Source organism: Poecilia latipinna, unplaced genomic scaffold (genome assembly GCF_001443285.1).
Source record: "Poecilia latipinna isolate Pla-1442-1.1 unplaced genomic scaffold, P_latipinna-1.0 Scaffold1840, whole genome shotgun sequence".
Lineage (NCBI taxonomy): Eukaryota > Metazoa > Chordata > Actinopteri > Cyprinodontiformes > Poeciliidae > Poecilia > Poecilia latipinna.
This window is the reverse complement of record NW_015114456.1, coordinates 117,763-128,872: the sequence shown is the minus strand read 5'-3', so window position 1 is coordinate 128,872 and position 11,110 is coordinate 117,763. Positions and strand designations below refer to the sequence as shown.

Below are 11,110 nucleotides of genomic sequence, written 5' to 3'. Positions count from 1 at the left end.
AGAGAGCTTAATGAAAGGTTTGTTTAATACCTGCTTAAAGGCTTAAATGACTATTCTTTTTAAATTTGTAACCATGTTTATTTTAAGATTAAAAATCCCCTTTTTGCTTATTACTCTCATTTTTCATGAAGGAAGTGTGTTAACCTGCCTGTATTGCACCATAATGTATTGTATTTTCACTGATTGGACCCTGAGTTACTGCAGAGGAGAACTAGCTTTAGCGGCTAACTCTGTCATGTTATGTAAAGTGCATAGTCCCTTTGGAAATAAACAACAAGCAAGACTCATTGGGATGTATATTCTAGTTTATTGACTATATGTGGCTAGTATCGGCTTGAATGACGAATGAAGGGCAGTAACCTCCAGTGAAATAATCTCCTGTTATTAAGTATTTTTGATTAATAATACTTTTAATACTAATCAAAACATAAGCCAAGGTTCTGATTATGGACTTCACTGTGTGAATAAAGATTTTATACAATATGTGGATTTTTGAAGGCCCCATGTATTTAACTACCTCATATAAAGTCTGCAGTGGCTCTAACAGAGGAAAGCTTCAGTTTTCTACATTAAAGAAAGTGTACATTTTCATTTAACTGTGATTAACTATCAATCTGAAAAGCATTTAGGTTCAACAAAACTTGTACTGATTCCATATATTAACCTAAAGCTGGGCAAGAATCTCAATCCACTGATGACAACAAGGCAACATTTTTCTGCCTTTAACACACAATCAATCTTACTGAATGCGTTTCTGGCGGCCTGCGGCGAACATGTCACCACCACTGGCAGGAAAAGTCAAAAACAAAAGTGTTTTTCAACTTCAAAGTTGTCCTTGTTGTTGAGGCAGAGCATCAGCAGCTGAATTGTTAAAGTCAAATCAAATCAATACTTAAAGTGGAATGTACAGTTGGAGGTGAAACAAAAAAAAAGAGACAAAGCAGAGAGAAAAGAATAAACAGCTTCAGCCCTGAGCCAAGAATAAGAAAATTGTGGGGCTGTTTGGCTGGAGTTTCACACTCTGTGCCCACAGCTGTGGCAGTTATAAATATCTGCACCACGAGTCTGGATGTGCATGTGTGAAGAGAGCTGAAGTGCCACCGGCAGGACTGAGGCTAAAAATAGCAGCAAGGCAGGCAGCCGACTCTGCCTCTGTCTCCACTGGATTTGATTAGGCCTCAAGAAGCTCTGCCTTCCTCCCTCCCTCCCCTCCAACACTCTCTCAACACTCTGCCTGCATGTGCTCTATGTGTGAGCAGCTTCTATTGGTGTAACACACAGACCTCCCTTTCTGCACACAGTGGGAGGATTTATTGTTCCAAATTTGCTAATTGGGGATTTTTTTCTAAAGTGAGATTTCACTGTTTTTATCTCACTTTTTTTTCTTTCTTTTTTTGAAGTCATGAATAAAGATATTCAGTCTTCAAATGTGCATACATTGAAGTCTAATCTATTTTATTATCTTATTAAAATCACACAATTTGATTATAAGCAAAAAAGTAACACTTTTTAAGTCATTAAACAAGATATACTGTGTAAACAAACATGTCAGTTTTAACTGTGAAAATCCTCATAGGCTTGGAGACTTCTTCCAGCATGCCGTGGTTTGACCCCAGGGTGACCTTGCTTCAGCAGCCAAGACATTGGCATAAATTAAATGTCTGAGTTCCAAACACACTCTGCAAAATGCTGCTTTTCTCTTAATTCTAAGTGGGAATAAATGTGTGGCTTTGGTCATTTATTCCACATCAGAAACTGGATTTTTTTTTTCTTCTTTTAATTACAATCGACAAAATTTTCAAAAGATCTTTTGTTCAGTTTCACTCTTTTTTTTTTTTTTTTACTTGAATGTTTTGGGTTTGTTAAAAAATATAAAAAAATTCAGAACACATTTTTTCACTCTCCATATGACCCATTCATTTCAATTCAAAAAATACTTTTTTCCCCAAATGAAAAAAAGTAAACAACCTGGTTGACTCAGGATATGTTTATATGAGTCTGTTGCCTGGAATCTGGCAGTATTTTCAGATGTTAATCGAAGAAAAGTTTTACCATTTAGACGGAACCGCCGAGACACCTAAGGACAGTTGATGTGGTCATGCCAGGCCACTGTAGGGCGCTGTGATTTTAACATGTCATCTAATGTGCATGTGCTTTTTACCCTGAGCTTCCACCTCCTGTCTCTGTTTCCAAATTAACAATGTTCTGATGTAAAACATATATTCCTCATCAGAAATTGTGTTGAACTGCACAGATGAAGTTGCACAACAAAGCACTATACTACACGTGACTGGTTTTGTCATCTGTGCATTCTGCTCATGTGTGCTTCCACGCCTGTGGGGGTGTTAATGAAAAGTTTCACTCTGAGATCTTGTTTGAAAAAGTGGTGGAAATTGGTGGAAACTGGTGTCACGTAAACGGGTGTCTAGATCAAACATATAGGTTACATTTTAACCGATGACTGGCTCAGTTTAATACAAATAAATGCTCCGGAAAAAAGAAATCTGTTAAACAGAAGTACTTGCATCCCACTTCACAAACCTTGTTGTGTTCTGCTGTCGCATTACATCCAAATAAAACACATAAGATTTGTGGCTGATAAAATGAGTTCAGGAGCTGTGGAGAGTATTTTATGTGGGGTTTTGCTGGTCAGGCAGAGAATGGTCCATTGTAAGAGCTGGTACCAGGGGAACGGCCAGTAAAAGCCTCGTCTCTCTCACTCCGTTTACCTCAGAGGAATGTGTACTTCCACATTCTGACAGCGATCTCCACCGTGTAAAACCGAGGGCTTATAAAAGGGGAAGGTAAAACTGAACTAGAAGCAGCTTTACAGCACTGGGGACACTTGGTGTTTTGAAGATAATCACTGCGAGTGTTTTAATAAACCTGCCTGTTCCATATAATGGGTTCCGCTGAAACTCGCCCAAACAAAAGTCAGTGTCTGGTGAAGATACTCAGTCCACAGTGGGATAAGTGAATGAGTCAGACTGAAAACTGACCGTCTTTACGGTGAGAGGAGGGAAACTACAAAGGTGGGATTATGGTTACTTTTACTCTCACTCACACAAATCCTAGGATGATAGATTTAGAGGTTGCAAATACCCACAACACCCACTAGCTGCATTTCCGTCACAAATGTGAGCAAAGCTTTGTCGATATTCAACTAATGTAGAAAAAACGCAATCTCACAAAGTAATTAAATTAATACATGAATAAGTTTAATAATTTGATTTAAAAAAGCATGCCGTTCCATCATCCTCCTATCTCTTCCTGTCGTCGACCTTGACTTTTCCGCCAGTACCAACATCCAGCTATTCATCATGTGACTCGTGTGATAAAAAGTGTTTCCATTGTAGTTTAGCAAAATATGCTAACTTCAAAACAGCTGAAAAACCACCTCATTGTAGCAAAAAACTTTTTCTTGAAAACCATGAGTTTTTTTTTCAAAATTGGCATTTATTTATTTTGGAATTCCATTTTGCATAGCTGTGTGGTCAAAGGAAACTCTGCTATGATACCACAATGAGAGGCATTCAAGATTAAGACAGTAGCTGTAATAAAGCTACTGGAGCCCCAGTATAACCGCCAAAGACCCTGGGGCCCAAAAGTTCTCCTACTGAGGTCAGGGAAATGGAAAGTGACATACAGCTATGGTGAAGAAGTAAAAAAAAAAAAAAAAGCTGTTAAAGGAAGCTATGGATGTCTCCTAAGACGTGAGCAACTGAAAAATGGAGAATATAACTGGAAAACCTAACAAATCGGAACAGCCAGACTCCTTTCACCTGAGGCAAATCCATCCCGTTCTGACAGCATCTGCATTTTTCAAGCCCACTGGTACGCTGTGCTTGTGGGAGAACTGAGGAACAGGCACTCGGGTTGAGCGATGAAAGGTCAGGGACATAAACATGTTGCCTCCTCCTGTGCCGATTGCAGATCACTCTTGATTGATTATACATACTGATAGTCTCCAACGGTGCTTTACAAGGAAAGGCCAGCAATAAACACATAATTGCATTTGATAAATATGGGGAAATTGGTCATAGAATAAATCAAGTTGGGATTTTTTATTTGTGGAGAAAAGGAGAGGTTTCAAGTGGGGGGAAAAAAAACAATCTGATCCCTGGTGTTTAGACTCCATATAACAGCAGTGTTTGCAAGTGAGGTAGCAACCGGAAACTAAGTTAAAACCTCCATTTTCATTCTACCTCTAGAATAAAAATGGAGCTCTTTTTTAATCAAAGTTAGAATCTACAAGATTAAAAAATTAGAACAAGATATCTACAAAAAATATGCCATAGAGTATACTATGAATACTATATATATTGAAGACATTTCTTCACATTATGTGTAAGTGTTGTGGCTTTCTGTCCAGTAAATGCCAACACTAGTCCAGAAGGCTGAAGTGAAACCCAGAGTATTTACTGCAGTAAACAGGACACAACGAGATGAAAACTCCTTCCACAACAGAAAACAACATTAAAAGAGAAGATGCTCATGTTCTTACAAGCAGCTTTCGGGTAGATTTTAGAGTCTTTACAGAATTAGCTTGATTCTAGCCGAGGCTGCAGCGCTGCACTTTGCTCTGAAAAGCCCCGCTGCCAGTCAAACGCTGCCTCTAGTAAGCTTTAGATCTCATTAAAATGCCTGGCTCGCCTCTAACAAAGGCTACGTTTTTCACAGCATAGGTGGTGGATGCCAAGCACGTTATGCAATACATCCACAGGGGAGAGGTGAATTTACTGCATTATAAACTACATTGCATAGAGGCGATCTGCGTAAACTTTCTTTTTCCAAGCAGACTGATGTCAAACTACAATTAACCCCAGAGCAGAATTAAGTCCATCTTAAGAAAAAGACCAGGACACACACTTACAACTTGGAATGTCATTTTACATTTACAGTACATAACATGTGTTGCATTTTACTTTTATAATTGACTTTTCTTTTCCAAACAATAGTGAAAACATTTGAAACACCAGGGCCTTAATGTTCTAGTTTACAATCAATCATTAAATAATCAATAGTCAAAATCATTTAGGTTTCCGATTTCCCTTTGGGGATTTTTTTTCAACTGAATTGAATATCAACAGCAAATGTCTAAATCTATATTCTGTTTTACAGTCAAAAACTACATTCAAGTTGCTTTTACTTTGCTTGTGAAACAAAAATTTATGTAACCGTCCGGCAGAGAAGCTATTTTATTTCCCAAAAAAACTGTGCATAAATACGAAAAAGTTTTCTCAAATGAAGGGGGGAAAGGAAAATGAATGTAATAGTTTCAAATAGTGTTTGGAGAAGTTTGGAGATGAAAAATTATTAATCTGAGGATATTAAATAATTGCTTGTGAGTCTGTGTCATCAAAACGGGGAAGAGATTAAAAGTCAATGTGAATTAGCAGGGCCAAAAAATGAAGGGAAAAATTGGAAAGTCCAGCCAAAAGAAAATGTCTCTTTCTGTTTTACCTTCATTAAAAGTGACTTGGACATTTTCTCTGGAAGCAGCCTGCAGATGAGTTTAGTTATGAATTGGCACCGTTTACAAAAGCTGTATTGAATTTCTGAGAAACAACAACTGGAGTGGTCCACTAAACTGGATTGATGGTCTTAACCTGAGTAATTAAATGTGGCTTTGTTGTGTTTAATTCAAAGTGAGATGCATTCATTTGCATTTCTCTGAGTTTGTTTCTCATGAAACTGGTGCTATGAACACTGCCAAACTGTTTGTGAACTTAATATCACAACATAATGAGTTGTTTTCTACTTACATCAAGCTTCATTAATGAACAAACCTTTTTGGGCATCTTCTGTATTTATACATTTGAAGCCAGAAGTTTACATACACCAAATAAAAAGTCACACCAAGAGTTAAATCAGACCACACTTCTCTTGTTTTAGGTCAGTTAGAATGACAAAAAATACTCATTTTTGCTAATAAGTATTTATTTATTAATGGCTTTAAAATCAGACGTTTATATAGAATATGGTTACCATCTCTTTAAAAAAACAAAGGAAAGCTGAGATGACAATGTCCTGGCTTTGGAAACTTCTGATACGTTACCTGAGACATTCCATGGTTTGACATGATGGGGAAGTAAAAGGAAATCATCCCGACTTTAAAAGTATGGGGTGGAAGAATCATGTTCAGGCTCTGTTTTGCTGAAGGGGGGGGGTGAAACTATTGTACTTCATAAAATATATGACATCAAGAGAGAAGAACATTATGAGGAAATATTTAAGCAAAATGTAAAGACATCAGCCAGGAAGTTAAATGTTGGGTGAAAATGAATCATCAGCATGGAGTCAAACTGGCCTCAGAATAAAGGTTGCACCAAATAGCCAACTTTTAGGATCGTTGATTCTTTGCTCTGCAATGACTTATGTGTCACGTTGACGAGTTGCAATCACTTGACAAAACACGTTTTCCGTAGAAGATGAAAAATTAAGAACTATGTGAGTTTCAGTTTGAATAGTGTAAAAAATAAAAAGTATTGTAGCAAAGGGGTTCTGCAAACTGGTGATGGTGACCAGAGTAATGTTGGGCGTGTTGCATGTTGGGCTGCTTTTCATCCATCCGGCTGTTCAGCATCATTCTACCAAGTCCACAATCTTCACCATCATGGTGAAAATGGCAATACAGCATTTCTGTCTGAAAAGTTCTTTCTAATTGGCCTTACATTATGTTAGAATTTTTGCAAATACCATATAGTTCTATCTATTAGCTTTGAGCCATATTGATCAAAAATAAACAGATATGAACTCCTGAAATATATCTGTCTGTATGTAATTGAGCTACATAATTTGGGTTTTACCACTTAAATTTAATAACTGTATTAAATGATTTTTTTAAAATATGACTTACCTGTAATTACGCTTACCTCATATCTATATTAGATAAGGACATATAGCTTTCAAAAATGCCACAAAGAAGTCTCAAAGACTAGAAATGGCATTTCTCTTAAATTATGTTTATTTGCATGAAATATTCTCAATTAAAATGACTTTTGGAAAAATATTTAAGATTTCAAAAGTTATAAATCTGCTTTTAGTTGAAGTTATCTAAGTTGTTTTTTGTTTTTTGACCTTGAACGAGCAACATCCTACAGTCTTTTTCTCATCTATTAGTCATCATTCTGTCAAACTGTCCAGAAAAGTAAGACGCCGTTTGACAGCACATCTTAACAGAAAATCTTACTTCTGTTTTCTCTCATGATGATTCACGGTGGAAATAAAAAGATCCCTCCGGCTTTGAAAGGTAAAACAATGCCAGCTTCATCACTGCAGGTGGTTTGGCGTTTGGGTGTTTGGATGAAGCATCTTCCAACCCTTCAGATCTGCTCCATGTAGTGAAACAGTTCCATCTTGCCTTCATGCTTTCGCAAAGAGTTTCTGCAAGTTTCACCAACTCAAATTTAAGACCATTTAAAGGCCTTTATGAGTTGAATTTAAGATCTGAATCTAACATACAAGTTCCACCCAGCCAGCTGGTGGTAAATTAGCACTTACCCGTGATAAGACGCAAAAAGCTAGCTAGCTAGGAAGGGCATATTGGAAACTTAGAAAGATAGCGGTTGCCTCAGCCATCTCGAGTCAAAATGCAATGAAGATGTCTGTGTGTGACTCAAACTTCCACCTGACTAAAAATTCAAGCGAGAAAAAACAAAATACATAAAATATACAAAATTAAACAGACTGGCTAAGACTAAATTTAAGACCAATAGTAACCAAAAATTTTAGCAGTCGAATTACTTTTTAAAATGAATTTAAGACATTTTAAGTCCTTAATTTTAGATACGAGAATTTTAGACTTTTTAAGGCTGTGAAGACGTCCTGTTCACAGAGCTCTGATTGATGGAACATGGAAATGGAAGCCATCACCGCGGTGTGCATGCAGTGTTGTTTCTACCTACCTTGACGTGGCTGTACTCGGCCTTGCCGGACTCGCTGCTCACCGCCTTGGTCTCGGCCCTGGGCTTCAGGACCTGTCGGAGAGGACTGGTGATCGGCAAACCCGTCACGCTGATCCCATCTGAACGTACAGCACAAACCACAGAAGAAGAGACAAAAAAATAAAATAAAAATAAAACAGCATAAAAATAAGGATTATCATTATTCAGCACCCTATATACTTATAGGGCTGATATACTTATTCCCACAAGTATATCAGCTGTCTATGATGCTTTTATAGGAGCTTTTCATGATGAATCACTTTCATTATTTATTGAATGTAGTCACTTTCGGTTATCCATCTTTTCTCTCAAAAGTGTTTTTTTCCCCCCCTTATAACGATTAACTCCATACTGCATAAGAAATCCATTCCACAGTGTTTGCTTTGGATCCAACAGGAAGTTGTACATGTCTACCTGCTTCTCAGGCACTATTCTCAAACTATTAGTATTAATCTCCTAAAAAAATTTATGTGCAACTTTAACAACAGATTATGTACTATCTTAGATTTCCTTTATATAATCTTGATGTAAAACAAAAATAGCACAATAAGAGACATGGAGGTGTTAGAGCATAATGTTTCAAACTCAAGGCCTCCATAACTTTTAATGTGACCCTTTAATGCAGAATCTCAAGATAATGTTTTTGTGCTTAACTACTTTTTTTATTGATCAGTTTTTATTTATACAATGCCATATTGCATTAATATGAAAAGATGTTCCAAATTATTTATTTTTAAGAAGTTATCTATTTATTAACAGTCCATTAAAGCTGCAGAAGGTAACTTTTATTTAAAAAAAACTGCATAAGACAGACCATTATATTGAGCAGCTGGTAGAGCCATGACAATTTAAAAGATATGCGCAAAAAACATTTTTGTAAAAGTTGCAGTACATATTTCAGCTTATTTTTTTTTAATACAATCTGCCACAACCAGTCTTTAGAGGACATTCACAATCTAGATGTGGCCCAAAAATTAAAATGAGTTTGACATCCATGTGTCAGAGAATCAACTGAAATCAATATGTAAACTTTGGAGAAATGACATTGGCTTCTATTATTCTAAAGCCAACTAGGCCCTATGAATGATGTCAAACCTATTTTCACTCTAGCTTTGGTAAAGCAATTAAAAGTTCCCTTTTTCAAAAAAAAATAAAAAAAATAAAAAATTTAGATCACAGGGGTATGACAGGTGCCGTGCACAAAGAACACATGGCTACATTTTCATTCCCGACCTTGAGAGAAGCAGTGCAGGCAAAGGAGCAGCTGCACAATCAGCAGCTGTGTTCGGCACCACTGCGGGGGCTGCAGCTTTCAACCCACTCAAACAATACTGAAAATGTGAAGCCCACAGCCTAAGCTCTGACGTCAAAGGAATCATATCGCTCTCTGACGTCAGCGCAATTTCCCTCCCGCCGGATAGCAGACATTACCAGACTCTGCAGCAGATCACGCAACTTCAGCTCCATTCAGACAAACTCAAAGGCAGAAAACTCTGAAGAGGCTGAGGGAAAACTTTACTTGTAGAACCGACTGAGTTTAACAGTGAAGTCAGTGCTGTAACATTGGTGAAACACAAAATGATCATCATAATGGTTTTTGATTTAAAAAAGACTCTGGCTCCAGAGCGTTGACCACTTACTCACATTTAGCAAACTCATTCAGAGCCAAGAGCAAGCCATCTTCACTTGGAAGTATACTGCTATGAGTATTTTTGCAATTAAATATATTTTTTAAAAACAAAATAATGTTACGAAAACAAGAATGTGTGAGATGAAGAATAAAACATATAAGCAGTACAGACAGTTGGCAACAGAAGTGAGTCACCCAGCAGCAAAGTCGGCCAGCCAACCTCAATAAATTTGCACTCAACTCATAATAGAAAAAGCTAGATAGCTAGCAATTGTATTTTAGTAACCTCAACCCCCTGAAGCCACAAATGAAGATATCTGTGAATGACTCAAACCTTTGGCTGGCAAAAATGTCAAACATGGAAAAACAAAGAACTACATAGAAAATATGAGGTTAAATAGTTAAAAAGAAAAATAAGATTTGTGACAAACAAATTTAAGGTCAACATCTTTTCTAAATGAATTTAAGGCCTTCATTTAAGATACATAAATTTAAGAATGTTAGGGCGTTTCAAGGATGCGGGGACACACTGTTCAGCTTAACACCATAGAATGCCCTACCACCTAATAACTAATCAGATCCCCTTTTGGTGAAGTAACTTCTGTGAGACACTTCTTATAACCATCCACCAGCCTCTGACATTGGTCTGAAGTTGTAGATTTTCCTCAAGAACCCTTTGACACACGGCAGAATTCACGCATGTGGTTCCTTTCCTGGAATGCCAAACATATCCTCTTCTGTTGCTCAAATTATTCAACTTTAGACTCATCTGTCCAAAAAAAAAAAAAAAAAAAAAAAAAAAAAAAAATTCAGGAGTCTGATTTTTTGTTGTTACTGTTTTCCATTTTCTCCAGCAATGTTTAGTCAAGCCTTTACAATTATGTGCTACTTTTATCACAAAAAAATTTCAACTGCACCAAAAGTTCCAGTTGTAACTTGACAAAATGTGGAAAGGTTCATGGGATGTGAATTTCTTTGCAGTGCACTGTAAAGGTCACACTGGTCACACTTCTGTATGAGCAAAAAATGAGATTAAATGGGAGTTTTGGCATCTAAAAGTTTAAACTCAACTCTGAACTAATTCTATCCAGTGAAAAAAATATCTAGCTTTTAATTGCTAATGGCAGCTGAAGGAAGCACAGTGGTCTACTGCTTGAGAACACCTGACAGTAGTCTCACCTTAATGCCCTTGAAACACAGAAGGACGTTAAAGATCCTGTTTGGCACAGAATGCTAACAAAGTAACTAGTATTCTGCCTGCAGCTATTCTCCCCCTTTAAAGGCCTCTCGAGTCTGAGATAAAACTCACTGTTGTTACACTTCATCTCTGTTTTCACTTTTCTGTCTTTTAGAACTTTGCTTGAGGAATCCTAATGGGTCACTGTACGAAACAAATGACAACTCAATGTGAAGCTTAATAACTCTAGAAGCCTTTCACCTCCTGGCCTCCCATTGGACTGATGGTTAAACAATTAGCTAGTCTGAAATAGCCAGCTAAATGTTTAGCTTGATGGCTGAGATTAGATTTGCCTTT

At 37.1% G+C, this 11,110-nt stretch overlaps 1 protein-coding gene across 2 annotated transcripts in view; it reads right to left on the bottom strand.

Moving 5' to 3' along the window:
• Nucleotides 1–7,869: 7,869 nt before the first annotated feature.
• LOC106934665 (trafficking protein particle complex subunit 9) overlaps nt 7,870–11,110 on the bottom strand; it is a 72,524-nt gene continuing 69,283 nt past the window's right edge. For both annotated transcript variants that reach the window (XM_015014710.1, XM_015014709.1), the window contains one exon: nt 7,870–8,026. In XM_015014710.1, the coding sequence (XP_014870196.1) occupies nt 7,872–8,026 (155 nt within the window). In that variant the 3' untranslated portion in view covers nt 7,870–7,871. The remainder of the gene's footprint in view (nt 8,027–11,110) is intronic.